The following is a 19091-nucleotide window of genomic DNA, read 5'->3' on the forward strand; positions in this document are numbered from 1 at the left end:
TTATTTCCTAAAGAAATTTACTTGTATTTTTTCCCTCTTAATTTATCTTAAATTAATTAATTAAAGAAAATATCATATCAACACATATAATATTAGGCATGTCGTATTGATAAGTAGTGGTATTGGCCCATGGTATTATAAGAAGAGATATTTACAAGTTAATAATTTCTATGATAAATTGAATCAATAAATATTATTACATTTTTTTTCTTCAATTTATTTATGTTTAACTAATATATTTAGTCTTTTAATAATAATGACAATAATTTAAAATCACAATTTAGTTAACTTTTATGATATTAAAATGCATAATAAAAATATATTTTTAATATATTTATCAATGTTTATCAACCATATAATTTATATAATTATTCTAATTTAATTATAACTAACTCAATACACTTTTACATATTAAAAAATAAAACCATACATCTTTATAATTCACAAATTTGATTACCTATAAAATCTCAGTGCATTTTAAATATAAACATCTTTTCCTATCCACTTTTTGTTTTAGTATTTATGTATTATATTCTTTCATGTATGCATGATTCTAAATTAACTTTTTTATTTCGTAAAAAAATTTACTTTCATTGTTCTTCCCTTATTTCGTGTTTATTAAACTAGATTACCTACGAAACCATGTTGCGATTTTAAAAATAAACATGCTTTCGTATTAATGTTTTGTTTTATTACATGTGTATTATACTTTTTCATATGCGGTTGCATGATCTTAAATTAACCTTTTACTTCTTAAAGAAAGTTTTTTTTTTTCCATTTATATTTAGTACTCGTTGAACTGGAAACATGCTACGATTTAAAAATAAATACTTTTTCTTATCAATTTGTGATTTGAGTACTGTTATATTGTATAATTCATGTGGACCTGATTTTAAATTAATTTTTTATTTCCTAAAGAAATTTACTTGTATTTTGTTTCTCTTATATTTAGTGCTTATTGATCTTGTAATTTTTTTTTTTTATATTTTATATTTGTTAATGGGGTAGGTTCTTTTTTTAATCTAATCATACCATTTGACCCTACTCATTATGATGAATTTGGGAATCGAGGGAATAATAAAGACTTTGAAAATATTCAATATTTCTTTCTCAATGAAAATATGCAGAAGAAAAAAGACATCATTATATATATATTCTAAATTTTGATAATATTAGATATGAATGATTCTTTCCAATTTGATTTTGATAGAAAAAGATTTTTTTTTCCTCAAAATTTAACATTTTTTTTGGATATCACAGTTTTCTTTAACCCCACTCATTATGATGAATTTGGGATTCCACGGAATACTCAAGACTTTGAAAATATTCAATATTTATGTCTAGATGACTTTGAAAATATTCAATATTTTATGTCTAGATGAAAATATAAAGGGGTAACATATCATGTAGTGCTTATTATTTCATCTTGTAAAACAAAGTATTATGTCTACATTTCTTATTTGATTTTTTTTCTAAATTTTGATAATATTACATAGGAATCATCCTTTCCAATTTGATTGTTGGAGAAGAAGTATTGAAGAGAGTGTGTGCAGTTATTTCATCTTGTAAAACAAAGTATTATGTCTACATTTCTTATTTGATTTTTTTTCTAAATTTTGATAATATTACATAGGAATCATCCTTTCCAATTTGATTGTTGGAGAAGAAGTATTGAACAGAGTGTGTACGCAGTTATTTCATCTTGTAAAACAAAGTATTATGTCTACATTTCTTATTTGATTTTTTTTCTAAATTTTGATAATATTACATAGGAATCATCCTTTCCAATTTGATTGTGGCAGAAGAAGTATTGAACAGAGTGTGTACGCGGTTTTTTTTTTTTTTTTTTTTTTTTTTTTCTTCTGAAATTTTAATAACTATTTTTCTGGTAATACAATTTTGTTTGACCGCGCTGATTATGATGAATTTAGGAATCGATGATGAATTTGTGAATCTAGGGAATACTGAAGACTTTGAAAATATTCAATATTTCTCTCATGATAAAAATATTCAGAAAGGAGCCACATTATTTCATCTTGTAAAACAATGTATTATGACAACATATTTTTAATTTTATTTTTATTTTTTCTATTTTTTGATAATATTACATAGGAATCATCCTTTCCAATTTGTTTGTAACAAAAGAACTGTTGAATATTATTGAGAGCCCATACATAGACTCCTTTTTGTTAAATTTTAACAATTGTTTTTCTGATATTACAATTTTGTTTGTACATTTTAAATGCCGATATGGAATACTGAAAGGAGGTATTAATTGAAAATTTCTCATTTCATTCAAAGATTCTAAAAAATGTTCAACCCTTTTGAATACCAGTTTAGGAATTTGCGAAATAGATTTATATAGTTTGAAATACAAGAACAAGGACACTTTACGCCCAGTTCTGTTGAATGTAAACGTGGGCATTATAGAGGAAAATAGATATCTATAGTGTAAGGAGACATATTTGGAGACTACTTTTTTTATCAAAATGATGGACAAAAAAACTACCAAAGATTAGGATCGTATGATATTAAAGATTAGGGTTACTAATCGAGGAGGATTTCGTTGATTCAATTGCATAGGTGTTCAAGTGTCGTCATCAGTATTCAGTGTTGTTGTCAATTCAGTTCAACTTCGACAGTTCGACAATGTTGGTTATGGATCATGTTGTTCATGTAATGTTTATGGTTTTCATGGCATTTAGAAGATATGGGTTTGTACCTGGCTGTAGACTTGTGTCCATCAATAGTCCTGCCATGATTGGTTGATGACATGTGTCATGTCATTTCCTCGTAGGTTGATCATCATTGTGGGTTGTCATCCACATTGCAGGGTTTGATATGGTATGTCAACATAGGGTATCGTCATGTGATATTGGTACAAATGTAACTTTGTGATGAAGAAAAGGTACATAGGTTATTTTGTGAAACCTAAACCTAATACAAACTTAATGTTAAAAACTTAAACCCTAAGTGCATTAACCTAACACCTAAGCCCTAAACCATTTATCAAAGCCTAATTCTATACCTAATGAATCATTTCCTAAGTCTAAACCTCTAAACCTATGCTCATATAACTCTGGACTATATTCATATGTTAAAAACTTGCAAAACAAACATAAAACCAAGGCCATAGGCCTTGACCACAACCACGTAGAAGGTTAGCTGCCACATGTAACCACTGGGCAGTTGTCACATGCGGGTGGTTAACGAAGCCATCATCAAAACCATCAGGATAGCCGCCAGATGTTAGGTCGTGGTTAGACCGCCCTGTTCACATGTGGGCGGTCAACCTCCTCTGCGTGGTTAGCAAGCTGCCAACGGTCCTGTGGTTATTATAAAGTTTATTTATGGTTTTTTTTGTTGAATTTGTTAAAACAACAAATGTGATGGTCATTAAACCTCACCTAGGTGTCATGGAACCACAAGACCAAGTTCCACTCATCCTGAGGCAACCAAATTCACCCTGAATTTAGCCAAGGTGGTTTTCATGAACCTGGAGGCTTTTAAAAAGTGAAGTTTTCCTTCATTGATGAGAAGAGTGGTTTTTTTACTTTTTGCTTACAGATTCTTGAGGTCCTAGGAAATTTTGTTTTTAGTGTTATAGGAACATCTCGGGTCGGAATTAGAATCCATAAGAGGTGTTGGAAAGCTGGTTCAGAGGACTACATGATATATCCCATTGAGTTAAAATAATTGGCTTAATTGTGGTCATTACAAAATGTAAGTCTGTAAATGTAGTAGCTGCGTAGAAAGAAAGCAAGAAATCCACTTCATAGATAAGAGAATTCACCCATCTAACACATATTCTTACCACTCCCTGAAATTATGAGTAGTGAAAGAAAAAATAATAATAATAATAATAATAATAATAACAATAATAACAATAATAACAATAACAATAACAATAGCAATAACAATAACAATAATAATAATAATAATAATAATATATAAAATAATAATTTAGTTATATTTTATGATTTTGAGATGTATAATGAAGATGTAATTTTGATATGTTTATCAATGTTTATGAATCGTTTAATTTATATGATCATTCTTATTTAATTATAATTAACTCAACCAAGTTTTCAATACTAAGATCATAGAACCATACATGTTTATAATTCACAAACTGGATTTCCTACAAAACCATGCTGCAATTTAAAGAAAACAAAAATTTCTATCAATTTCTTGTTTTAGTATTTTTCTATTGTATTCATCCATGTGGGCATGATCTTAAATTAACATTTTATTTCCTACAAAAATTTACTTGTATTTTTTCCCTCTTAATTTATCTTAAATTAATTAATTATAGAAAATATGATATCAACACATATAATATTAGGTATGTGGTATTAAGTCGTGGTAATGGCCCATGGTAATATAAGAGGAGTTATTTACAAGTTAAGAATTTCCATGATAAACTGAATCAATGAATATTGTTACATGTTTTTTTTAAATGTATTTATATTTAACTAATATATTTACTCTTTTAATAATAGTAATAATAATAATTTAAAAATAAAATCACAATTTAGTTAATTTTCATGATATTGAGATGCATAATGGAAATGTATTTTTAATTTGTTTATCAATGGTTACGAACCATTTAATTTATATGATTATCCAAATTTAATTATAATTAACTCACCATACTTTTCAATACTAAACATAGAATCACATATCTTATATGATTATCCAAATTTAATTATAATTAACTCACCATACTTTTCAATACTAAACATAGAATCACATATCTTTATAATTCACATAGTCGATTACCTACAAAAGTATGCTGCTATTTTAAAAATAAAAATGTTTTCCTATCAACCTATATTTCTTGTTTTAGTACGTGTGATTGTATTCTTTCATGTGTGCATAATCTTATATTAACCTTTTATTTCCAAAAGAAATTTACTTTTATTTTTTTTCCCTTTTAATTTATCTCAGATTAATTAATTAAAGAAAATATCATATCAAAACATATAATCTTAGGTATGTGGTATTAATACGAGGTATTGGCCCATGGTAATATAAGAGTTATTTACAACTTAAGAATTTCCATGATAAACTTAATCAATGAATATTATTATATGTTTTTTTAAATGTATATATATTGAACAAGTATATTTACTCTTTCAATAATAATGATAATAATTTAAAAATAAAATCACAATTTAGTTAATTTTTATGATATTGAGATGCATAATGGAAATGCATTTTTAATATGTTTATCAATGTTTACCAAACATTTAATTTATATGATTATCCTAATTTAATTATAATTAACTCACCATACTTTTCAATACTAAACATAGAATCATATATCTATATAATTCCCATACCCAAGTTTGATTAATAAAAATCCTTCAATGTCTTTCAATACTCTCCCTGATTCAACCTCAGTCCATTAAATTCACCCACAATCTTGATTTTCTCGACTCCTAACCATTGTCACAGACAAAACCTTTGATGCAATAAAATAAGACACAAAGAAGTCTCAATTTGATATAGTAATTACAATGCCAATTCTATATATTTCCATGAATATATTCAATCACGAATTCTTGGATAAATTTCCTAACAATGATAACTCCTCATCTACATGATTTGGAGACACCTTAGTTATGGTCTTATGATGGGCATAAACATTGGTGTTTCCTCTCTCAGGTATCACACCATTTAGCTGCAAGTAAATGAACTCAATGTAGAAGAACCCATTTCAATTTTAGGAAACAAAATTGGAAAGCCATTCATAAATGACACAAACACACTCATCAGCCTAATCAGTTTTGTGTTAGCCTGCTGGGACAAGTGTAGCCCTCTCCCTCTACTCCTGATTAGCTTCTACTTTGGGAAATAGATCTTTTGGCTCTCCAGGCTCCAACTCTAGCTTCTTCCTCTAAAACTTGACTTCTCCTTAGCAAATACGAATCTCCCTCTAAAGGTATGCGCTGCCTCTCTTCACTGTGTCAAGATTTCTGTGGAGTACACTCTCTCTCTACTATGCACTCGCCAGATCTGGAAAAACTTCCTTCCAAATACTATCTCTGCCCCTCACTGCAAGAAACCACTTCAAATCTCTCTTTGGTAACTATTGCGTCACTCTCTTCATAAATTTGATCTCTGATATCTTACTCGATGTTCTCTCCAACTTCCGAGTAAGCCTGCTCTTATAATCCTTCAATTGAGAACCAATGACCTAGATTAGATTCTAATCAATGGCTCAAATAATTTTTGATTGATCCTCGTCTTCTTCTAGAAGTTTCACCCACAGATTGATTAATACCATTTAATTATTTTAATTTCCTAAGCTTAGAATTAGGGACCCATTAAAAATAATTAATTATTTTAATAAAATTGTCTCGAGGTGGAATTTCCAAAAATGATTTCTACGTATTATGGAATACATGTGCCCAAGGCTCCCTACAATTTTTCAAGCTTACAACACATCGGATACTATCAGAAATCAACAATTTACACCTTTGTAAGTCATGCTAGCCACATATTCTAGGAATCAAAAGTGCATATCATCATGTTTATATTCATATCATCACTAAGTTTGAAATCGTCCCTTTTACAAAGAGTGGTATGCATGACATCTACAATTTAGCATGGAAATTAGAGAACCAATAACATATCGGAATCTTCCATTCCTATCATTTGAAATTATGATGTCAGCACATTCATACAATGCACAACCATCATCAAAATTATGTAGTAGAGCCCCACTTCCTTCTCGAAGGGTGATCCATTACTTGTGTTAACATTTCCAAAAAATTTAAATATTACAATTTGTCATGACATTTGCAATATGGGTAGTAAAAGGGTTTTCACACTAGAATACAAGTGTACACCTCAGCTTCACATTTTTTACCTTTCCAATGGTCCATAAGGCCAAAAGTGCCAGCTCTTCAAACTCAAAACAACCTAGATACTTTTTCAAATTGGGGCGCATTACTAAACATTAAAACCCACTATTCACATTAAGAAGTTGTGTTTTGAGAAAGATATAAGTTCCTTTTATTCCATTTTGTTTCTAATGACAGACTAGTCAGTTGTAGTCATAGGTCGTTATGGTAAATTTCTAGTGAGTATTCTAAGTGAGTGATGAGTCATTCCTAAAAAAAATACTCATTTTACTCTCTAATATTTAGTTTTTAGCTATTTCAACTAATGTATTTGAGAATCATATATTTGGAGAGCATTTTCTAGGCAATGTAAGGAAATGTCACTTGATAAATAGGTTTAGATGTTTCTAAATTTACATTGTTATCATATTAATATAAATATGTCCTAAAAGTAAAAATAATACTACACATGTTTTAATGAATTCAATGATTAAGAAATAGAGTAAATTAGAAAAATAAAAGCATTTGTTACCACTTTGTGTATACTTTTAATTTATTCTTCTTTCTAGACATCTATAGTTGTATTCAAATGACAAATCTTTGATGTCGAACATTATTAGATATAGGAAGAATGAATCTCATACAATAGATATGATGTAATAACTTATTATAATTAGGTACGAATTCTCTCCATTTTCCTATATCACCATAGTCATTACTAAGAATTTTGTCGAACAACATGGAAAGTAGTCCAAATCATACATATGAGTTCCTTGTTTCATTAGAAGCACATGTCATTTCTTCTAAAAAATTACAATGAGAAACAAAAAAAGAATGAAAATATTTAAGGATGAACATGCAATACTATGAATCATTTAGTTCATATCTTAGAGTTGATTCATGACTAAATTTACATGCACGCCATGTATAGTTCTTTTATGATATACGAAAGGGTTAAGATATATATATATATATATTTTAATACACAAGTTTTAGATATATTAATGGGCCAAAATTAAATGTTGAAATTAAGTTTCATTTTGTATCATTTGGATGGATATTCAATTTATTACAGAAAAAAATTATGAGATATGTTAAATTTCTAATCATTAATTGACATGCCTTGACCTCAAACCATGTCTTTATATTTGATCCTTGAAGGCAAGTGTAATCACATCATGATGAGAACAAATGATTTAGAAAATTGTAAACACTATTTATATCCTAAGAATTAATAGATGATTTCGCAATTTTTCCATAAAATAATCTTACAATCCTTTAGGCCGAAATGAATTTTTGATATGTTAGTTTAAAGAGTATCAATATAAAAAGAAAAATAAAATATTAATTAAATTTAAAAAATTACTATTTTTAGGTTTAATAAAACTTTATAATGTGTAATACTATTTTGTTTGATTTCAAATACTATTCAGATAAAAGGGACATTCATATCATCATGCATAAATAACTAACTGTAACCATTATTTTAAAACTTATACCAAAAAGGTTCACACAATTTTATTGAGATTGAGATAAGAGAAATGTTTTGCCAAATGATTACATTACTTGAATGGCATTTATTTATTTACTTGCTAGGAGGTGATGAGAACCTAGGGTAAAGGCAAGCAGACCACATTAGTGATGTGCATGTGCTCCTGGTGAGATTTAATAACACAAAATATGAGACCAGGGTGATTAAGCATGCGGGATAGGACGAAGGCGATGGGCATGGGGAGGTGGAGATGGAGGGCAGTGAGAATGAGGGGGTACAGGGTAGCCCGGCTTGTGGCACCCGGATGCGGCCTTTGTCGACCCTTCTGCCAATCTTCCAGAACCTACTTCTTCGTTAGACTTAGCGGCAGCAGCTTCACCTTCAGCTCTAGCGTGTGTCACCAGAATCGTCGAAGTTAACAACAGCATTGCTACTATTGATATCCAGCACAACCGCGCCATTTCCGTCTTCTTGGATTTCATGGCCATCTTGTTGATATAAAGTGAAAATAAAATGATGAATTCTAACTCTACTTGCAGAATGTATAACGGAATCGATATTAGAAAAAGGAATTGAGAATTGGGTTTTGGAATTGTAGTGCGATGGATGGAATTTACTTATAGACAACACACCGGCATGGCATGGAGGGTTTACAATCGGTCGAAGGAATTCAGTGAAACTCAACCCGAAATCGTGTCAAAGCGAAACCCGACTTTCTCACTCTCCGTTACGGTCAACATCTACTTGTGCGTGACACTCGTTTTTCACAATCACCCCATCTCTCAAATCTGTTACATGAATCCCCAGTATTTGATTTTGCGTGTTAATCTTTGACTCTTGAAATTTAGAATCTGATTTCAACTTGCACGATGATGGAATCCTTGTTGCCGGGAATGAAAAGAAGTGCAGGCCGATACAAATTTAATTATTGTAAAAGCCCTCATGGTAATTTCTTAACTAGGTTTTAATTATGTTGGTTCAAATCTTTATGGGAAAATGAATGTTAAGGTAATAAGTTTGCCACATTGGTTCATCATGTCAATTTTCATAGTTTTGAGATATCATAGTTGTAATTATATCTCTATAGATCCAAATTAGTTATCAAATCGAAAAAAATAAAAATGATACATATTTTTAGTGGCTTTATAATTATACATAAAATCCCACATTTGGAGAGTCTCATAACAATACATGGAGCAAATGTGTATCGGCCGTCATCTTTAATTATTGTAAAACCCCATTGAGTATAGTACCACAGAGGTATATTATACTTGTCTTCATCAAAGGTAAAACAATTTTCATTACTGATATGCTTCTAGGCCAAAACATCGAACCCCAAAGAAGCCATTTATTTAAAGATTTCCGCGACTATTTCCGAAACCTTGTACATAGGGGTATCCTCTTTTTGGAATCAACTTACCATTTAAGTTTATAATGAATTCATGTTTTCCACATAGAAGGATGAACTTGAGTATCTATTCTCCCAAAGCTTGTTTTTTTGCATAATGCTAGTTACATAAACAATTTGAAGATATTTAGTAATATAAAAAGGGATTCTATACTTTATAAAAAGAAACAAGTATCAACACAACCATCAATGCAAACTACACTACTACATGAGGGAGGAACACATATTGGTAATATGCTATTACAATATACTTCAGGAAATGAAAATGTTGTTTTGCAGCAATTTGCAATGAGAACATTGTATGGTATGTTGTTACGTTGAATACAAATCCAAGCACTACCAACAACATTAGAGAGATCCTCCAAAGTGTTACACCCTTAAAAAAGCAGGCCCCTCACAAGATAGTCAAGAAGCTCCAAGATATTGTCCCCACCTTGTCAGACTTCCATGGTACTCCTTTTGTGGGTGTGGGAAAGAACGTTAAGATAATAATCATTCCACATTGATTCATCATGTCAAATTATACAATTTTAGGATATCACAGTTGTAATCATATCTCTACAGTTCAAAATAAGTTATTGAATAAAAAAATTAAAACAATGAATTATTTAACATTTTATTTATGTTCAAAAGTTGTACCAAAATAGTTTCAATGAGTAGAGAGTCACATGTTGGAACTAAAATAGTGTACTTAAGTGGAAGTGTAGATGGTTTATAGTTGCAAAAGATCCGAGGCTATTGTAACCAAGACGAAAAATTGGATTTCCAGCCTCGAAAACCAAATGCAATGGTAACGATAAGCTATCATGGTAAATACATTGTGGAAAGCATTCCAATACGCTAGGCACAATTACCACATGCCCCTATTCAATTGGATTCACCTGCAGTATAGAAAAGAATAACATTAGAAGCGCATCAATGAATAATATAAAACCCAAAAAACTCCATGGAAAGGTGTTGTCATAATCATTATTTCTAATTAAATTTATGGAACACACATTTGGACTGTCAAGGGCATGAAGCGTCTCTTTCCGCCCTACTTTGGTGAAGTTGAACTTACAAGGGTTGAAGCCCTGCAAGACCTTCTACACTTGAAATTCAGTAGGAAATTTCTTAAGATGATGTCCTTCATTCAGTTGAGCAATGAAAACATATTCGTCTGTGATGATCTACAATTTATTACACTCGCATAGTCTGCGGATAGAATCCATGTTAAAATGTGTCCTTAAAAGCATCACCCCAAAAGGCATAAGCAAGTTAATGTGTGTTCAATAGGAAATTTCAAGAATTTGCATCACATTTTGCACTTTGAAATTTTATATGTTCCTACAATTTTCCATACATTCAATGCTTTTATGGGATGCAATATTTTAGTATGTATTAGGTTCCTATACCTAAAGAAATTCGAACAATTCTTAGTAACTCTCACAATAGCTAAACTGTTTATTTACATAATAATGAATATAAAAGGTGAGAAAGTGAGGGTATTGATTTAAATCCTACAAAGGAGTGGTATACCTATTTGAAAAATAGGGAAAACAAGTGTATTAATCTCACCTCGTAAAACCGAATAGAATTCCACGGGAGACTGACATTCATGCGAACAATGGAGATATTGGCACAAAATCACAAATTTTACAAGCTCAAAGAAATGTAAATGGGAAGCCTAGATATAACCCATAAAATGAAGAATAATTTTCATTAGTATGGTCATTCCAAAATGTAAGTATATCAATGTAGTAGCTGCATAGAAAGAAAACAAGAACTCCATTTCATAGATTAGAGAATTCACCCATTTAACACATATTCTTCCCATTACCCCAAATTATGGGTAATGTTGTGACCTAGAATAGAAATAAATGCAAATCTCTCTCTCTCTCTCTCTCTCTCTCTCTCTCTCTCTCTCTCTCAGAAATATATATGTATTAGAATTTCGCATCAAATAAAAGGTTTCGAGCTTAATGATTTGTAAACAACACAAGTAAAAAATCAAAAGAAGTCATCTAACAGAGAATAAATATCAATAAGCTTTAAAATTACAAATGCTTCAATATGATAAAATTAAATAACAAGATATCCTCTACATTGAGATGAGGTGTTTGTCTTACATATAAATTCTTTGATAGTAATTTATGAGCTTGATATAGATTCTCAGTAACTTCTGTCACTACCTTAGTGGTTTGTTAAACAATTTCTATGATATTTTTGAGCTTTTTGGGTTCTATGTTTTCAAGATTTGCAAAGATAATGATTGTTTAAAATGTTTTCTAAAGGTATAGTTAATACTATTAGGAATAAGTAATATATCGGCCCAATTTTGGGTAGTTATGATAGTATTTATATTTTATTGGAATAATAAAAAAGAACCAAACTTTGTGAGAGCTAGCAAGATCTTCGACACAGATGTATGAATCCTTAACCAAGGGACAAAACAAGTGTGGTGTATAGAACCAAATGATAAAACCGGGTCTTACATATCCACTGAACTACATTTCTGGTTAGTGGTTTTTCAATTATACATAAAATCCCTCATTTGGAGAGTCTCATAACAATACATGGAGAAAATGTGCATAAAATTCCATCTTTCCAACCATTGAGTACATTACCACAGTATATTATACATGTCTTCATCAAAGCTATGACAATGCTCATTACTGATATGCTTCTAACCCAAAAACTTTGAACCCCCAAGGAAGCCATTTATCTAAGCATTTCCTGGACTATTTCTCAAACCTTGTATATAGGGATATCCTCCTTTTGCAATGAACTTACCATTTATGTTTTCCCACATAACAATATTAACTTGAGTGTCTAATATATCTTAGTCCACTTCTCTCAAAGCCTATTTTTCTACTTAGCATTAGTTATATACACAATTCGGAGATGTTTAGTAATATAAAAAAGGATTATACACTTTATTAAAAGAAACAAGTCTCAACATAGCCATTAATGTTAACTACGCTGTCGCATGAGGGAGGAACAAATATTGGTAATATGCTACTACAATATACCTAAGGAAACAAAAAACCCTTTTTGCCACCAATTTGCAATGAGAACAATGTATGGTATGTTTTTATTTGAAGACATATGACAACACTACCAACATCATTGGAGAGATCCTCCGAAGTATTACCCCCTTAAAAAAACAGACCCTCATAGGATAGTCGAGAAGCTCCATGATATTGACCCTGCCTTTCTCAGACCTTCATGGTACTTTTTTTGGGTGCTTTTTCAATCAGGAAAGGAATGTTGAGGTAATAACCTTTCCGCATTAATTCATCATGCCAATTTTCACACTATTTAGATATCACAGATATCTCTATAGTTTAAAAATTTGCTATCGAATTGAAAAAAATGGAAAGAATGAAATATTTAACCTCTTCTTATTTCTATTCAAATGTTCCACCGAAATTGTTTCAATCCAAAAAGAGTCAAATGTCACAACTAAAATAGTGGAGTTAAGTGGAATTGTAGTTGGTTTATAGTTGTAAAATCTCAGAGGATTTTGTACCCATGAAAAGAAAATGGGTTCCCAACCTCGACAACCAAATGGAATTATAGCAACAAACTATCATGGTTAATGTGTTTAGGCAAGCAGTCCAATACTCAAGAAGCACATTCTCACACTCAATTGGACTCACCTACAGTATAAGAAACAATAACATGAGAAGTGCATCAAAGTGCACTCAAAACCCTCAAACACTGCATCAAAAGGTGCTTACATCCTCGCTATTTATGGTTACATTTATGGAAATCAGAGTTGGACTATCAAAGATAGGGAATTTTTCCAAGTACTGAAATTTTTTTTGCTCACTTTCTTCAAAATGGAAAAACACCTCTTCCTCGCCTACTTTGGTGAAGTTGAATTTACTAGGGTTGAAGCCCTAAAGCACCTTGTCCACTAAAATTCAGTAGGACATTTCTTAATATGACACCGTTCATTCAGTTGAGAAATGAAACCATATTTTATAGGGATGATCTGGAATTTAATACCCCCACACAGTTTGTGGATACAATCCATGTCAAAACATGTCCTTAAAAACATCACCCAAAAAGGCATACCCAAATCAATCTGTGTTGAATAGGAAATTTCAATAATTTGCATCACATTTTGCACATTGAAATTTTATATGTTCATGTTGTTTTCCATACTTTTAACACTTTTATTGGATGTAATATTTTTAGTATGTATTCAGTTCCATATAAAAAAATACTAACAATTCTAAGTAACTTTGACAACATCGCAACAATTTATTTATATAAAAATGAACAAAAAAGGTGAGAAAGTGAATGTCTTAATTTAAATCCTATAAAGGAGTGGGATACTTGTTTGCAAAATAGGGAAAACAAGTCTATCAATCTCACCTAGTAAAAATAGACATAATTCCACATGAGACTCACATTCATGCCAACAATGGATAAATTGGAACATATCATAAATTTTTCAAGCTCAGAGAAAGGTAAATGGGGAAGCTAGATATATCCCATATAATGAAAGTAATTGGCTTCATTGTGGTCATTCCAAAATGTAAGTCTGTAAATGTAGTAGCCGCATAGAAAGAAAACAAGAACTCCACTTCATAGATAAGAGAATTCACCCATCTAACACATATTCTTACCACTCCCCCAAATTATGAGTAGTGAAAGAAAACAAGAACTCCACTTCATAGATCAGAGAATTCACCCATCTAACACATATTCTTCCCACTTCCCCAGATTATGAGTAGTGTTGTGACCTAGAATAGAAATAAATGCATATAACTCAAACTCCCTCTCTCTGACATAGAAATGTATATGTATAATAATTCCACCTCGAATAAAGGGTTTCAAGCTTGATGGTTTGTACCAAAAAAAAATTAAAAATAAATTTGAATCAATAAATATTATTACATGTTTTTTTAAAATGTATTTATGTTTAACTAGTATATTTATTCTTTTAATAATAATAATAATAATAATAATAATAATAATAATAATAATAATAATAATAATTTAGTTATGTTTTATGATATTGAGATGTATAATGAAGATGCAATTTTGATATGTTTATCAATGTTTACTAATCACTTAATTTATATGATCATCATAATTTAATTATAATTAACTAAGCACACTTTTCAATAATAAAATCATAGACCCATACATCTTTATAATTCACAAACTTGTTTAATTTATATGATCATCCGAATTTAATTATAATTAACTAAACACACTTTTCAATACTAAAATCATAGAACCATACAGATTTATAATTCACCTATGGAAGCATGGTACAATTTGAAGAAAACAAAAAATTCCTATCAATTTCTTTTTTTAGTATTTCTATATTGTATTCTTTCATGTGGGAATCATCTTAAATTAACCTTTTATTTCCTAAAGAAATTTACTTGTATTTTTATTTCCCTCTTAATTTATCATAAATTAATTAATTATAGAAAATTTCATATCAACATATATAATATTAGGTATGTGGTATTAAGTCGTGGTATTGGCCCATGGTAATATAAGAGGAGTTATTTACAAGCTAAGAATTTCCATGATAAACTGAATAAATGAATATTGTTACATATTTTTTTAAATGTATTTATATTTAACTAATATATTTACTCTTTCAATAATAATAATAATATTAATTTAAAAATAAAATCACAATTTAGTCAATTTTTAGGATATTGAGATGCATAATGGAAATTTATCTTTAATATGTTTATCAATGTTTACCAACATTTTAATTTATATGATTATCCTAGTTTAATTATAATTAACTCACCATACTTTTCAATACTAAACATAGAATCATATATCTTTATAATTCACATACTTGATTACCTAGGGAAGTATGTCGCTATTTTAAAAATAAAAATGTTTTCCTATCAATTTCTCTTTCTTGTTTTAGTACCCGTGTATTGTATTATTTCATGTGCACATAGTCTTAAATAAACCTTTTATTTCCTAAAGAAATTTACTTGTATTTTTTCTCTCTTAATTTATCTTAAATTAATTAATTAAAGAAAATATAATATCAAGACATATAATATTAGGCATGTGGTATTGGCCCATGGTAATATAAGAAGATATATTTACAAGTTAATAATTTCTATGATAAATTGAATCAATAAATATTATTACATTTTTTTCTAAATTTATTTATGTTTAACTAATATATTTAGTCTTTAATAATAATAACAATAATTTAAAATCACAATTTACTTAATTTTTATGATATTGAGATATATAATAAAAAAATATTTTTGATATATTTATCAAGGTTTATCAACCATATAATTTATATAATTATAATTAAGTCAATACACTTTTAAATATTAAAAAATAAAACTATACATCTTTATAATTCACAAATTTGATTACTTATAAAATTCCGTGCATTTTAAATATAAATATCTTTTCCTATCAACTTTTTGTTTTGTTTTAGTATTTATGTATTATATTCTTTCATGTATGCATGATCCTAAATTAACTTTTTATTTCCTAGGAAATTTACTTTCATTGTTTTTCCCTTATTTCATGTTTATGTAACTAGATTACCTACGAAACCATACTGCGATTTTAAAAATAAACATGTTTTCGTATTAATGTTTTGATTTATTACATGTGTATTAAATTTTTTCATATGCGCTGGCATGATCTTAAATTAACCTTTTACTTCTTAAAGAAAGTTACTTGTATTATTTTTTCCCATTTATATTTGTTACTCGTTGAACTAGAAACATGCTACGATTTAAAAATAAATACGTTTTCCTTTCAATTTCTGATTTTATATTTTATATTTCATGTGTACATGATTTTAAATTAATTTTTTGTTTTTTAAAAGAAATTTACTTGTATTTTGTTTCTCTCTTATATTTAGTGGTCATTGATCTTGTAATTTTTTTCTTCTTATATTTTATATTTGTTAATCGTGTAAGTTTTGTTTTTTTAATCTAATCATATCACTTAACCTTACTCATTATAATGAATTTGGAAATCCAGGGAGTAATAAATAGCATTGAGATCAAGGTGGGACTATCTACCATTTTTCGATTGACTTTGGCATTGATGATATAGTTGACCTAGTGGTCTAGCACACACAATTGCTAGGGAAATTCCAGTCAACACCAGTGGCCAGTTATTGTGTGAGGGAGCTCCATGGCTCATTAGTTATGTTGGTTATGCATGGGGTCATGAGTTAATCAACACACCCTTGCAGGAGATTGTCAAAGGAGGTGGCATTGGCAGACCACCAGACAGTGCCTTGTATGGGGTTGGGGATTCTCCATAGTTATGTGGGGCACAAAGGACATAGAGGAGCAGAGCATTGGTGGCATCACTACTAGTACGTAAGGAGATTCACTTCTCGAGTCCCTCAAGGAGGATTTGGAGGGGAGATTCATTCATCGAAGGGTATGAAGATGCAATAGTCGAGGTGATGATGAAAATCGGGTGTAGGCCTTTAGGCCATGGAATCCAGGGATATGTAGGAGCATACACTGATGAGCAATGGCCTACAAAGGAGCACAAAGATGCATGGTTATTTGTTGTAGCATGTTGGTGTGTGCTGTGGAGTAGGAGGAGCGACTCCCATCACACTGAGTACACACAGGGAGTGTTAGGTACAGTGACATAGGTAGTTTTTTTTCTCAAAATTTAACATTTTTTTTTGGATATTACAATTTTGTTTAACCCCACTCATTATGATGAATTTGGGATTCCACGGGATACTCAAGACTTTGAAAATATTGAATATTTATGTCTAGATGAAAATATAAAGGGGTAACATATCATGCAGTGCTTATTATTTCATCTTGTAAAAAAAAGTATTATGTATACTTTTTTTATTAGATTTTTTTCTAAATTTTGATAATATTACATATGAATCATCTTTTCCAATTTGATTGTGACAGAAGAAGTACTTAATAGAGTGGATACGCAGTTTTTTTTTTCAAATTTTAATAACTATTTTTCTGATATTACAATTTTGTTTGACCGCGTTGATTATGATGAATTTAGGAATCGATGATGAATTTGTGAATCTAGGGAATACTGAAGACTTTGAAAATATTCAATATTTCTCTTGTGATGAAAATATTCAGAAAGGAGCCACATTATTTCATCTTGTAAAATGATGTATTATGTCTACATATTTTTAATTTTATTTTTTTTCTATTTTTTGATAATATTACATAGGAATCATCCTTTCCAATTTGATTGTAACAAAAAAACTGTTGAATATTATTGAGAGTCCATACATAGACCCCTTTTTCTCAAATTTTAACAATTGTTTTTCTGATATTACAATTTTGTTTGTACATTTTAAATGCCGATATAGAATACTGAAAGGAGGTATTAATTGAAAATTTCTCATTTCATTCAAAGATTCTAAAAAATGTTCGACCCTTTAGATTTGAATGTCAGTTTAGGAAGTTGCAAAATAGATTTATATAGTTTGAAAATACAAGAACAAGGACACTTTACACCCAGTTCTATTGAATGTAATCACGGGCATTATAGAGAAAATAGATATCTATAGTGTAAGGAGACATATTTGGAGACTACTTTTTTTTATCAAAATTATGGAAAAAAAAACTACCAAAGATTAGGATCATATGATATTAAATATTAGGGTTACTGATCCAAGAGGATTTCATTGATTCAATTGCATCGGTGTTCAAGTGTCATCATGAGTATTCAATGTTGTTGTCAATTCAGTTTAGCTTCGACAGTTCGACAATGTTGGTTATGGATCATGTTGTTCATGTAATGTTTATGGTTTTCATGGCATTCAGTGGATATGGGTTTGTACCTAGCTATCGACTTATGTCCATCAACAGTTCTGCAATGATTGGTCAATGACATGTGTCATGTCATTGCCTCACGGGTTTATCATCACTACGGGTTGTCATCCACATTGCAGGGTTTGATATGGTTTGTCGACATAGGTTATCGTCCTGTGATATTGGTACAAATGTAACTTTGTGACGAAGAAAAGGTACATATGTTATTTTGTGAAATCTAAACCTAATACAAACCTAATGCTAAAAACATAAACCCTAAGTGCATTAACCTAACACCTAAGCCCTAAACCATTTATCAAAGGCTAATTCTATACCTAATGAATCATTGCCTAAGTCTAAACCTCTAAACTATGCTCATATAAATTTGGACTATATTCATATGTTAAAAAATTGTATAAAAAATATAAAACCAAGACCATAGGCCTTGACCACAACCACATCTAAGGTTGGCTGCTAGATGTAACCACTGGGTAGTTGTCACATGCGGGTGGTTAACAAAGTTGTCGCTGAAATCATCGGGATAGCCGTCAGATGTCAGGTCGTGGTTA

The 19091-nt window shown here is 29.9% G+C and overlaps 1 protein-coding gene across 1 annotated transcript; it reads right to left on the minus strand.

Annotated features, from left to right (window-relative positions):
* Nucleotides 1-8546: 8546 nt before the first annotated feature.
* LOC149149112 (uncharacterized) lies at nt 8547-8804 on the minus strand. The gene has a single exon (XM_089445078.1). It carries the CDS (start codon nt 8802-8804, stop codon nt 8547-8549), a length of 258 nt encoding a protein of 85 aa, XP_089301204.1.
* Nucleotides 8805-19091: the final 10287 nt, after the last annotated feature.

The sequence above is a fragment of the Pinus tabuliformis genome, chromosome 9, assembly GCF_031772625.1.
Source record: "Pinus tabuliformis cultivar Carrire ecotype Pingquan chromosome 9, CPIR1, whole genome shotgun sequence".
In the NCBI taxonomy this organism is placed as follows: domain Eukaryota; kingdom Viridiplantae; phylum Streptophyta; class Pinopsida; order Pinales; family Pinaceae; genus Pinus; species Pinus tabuliformis.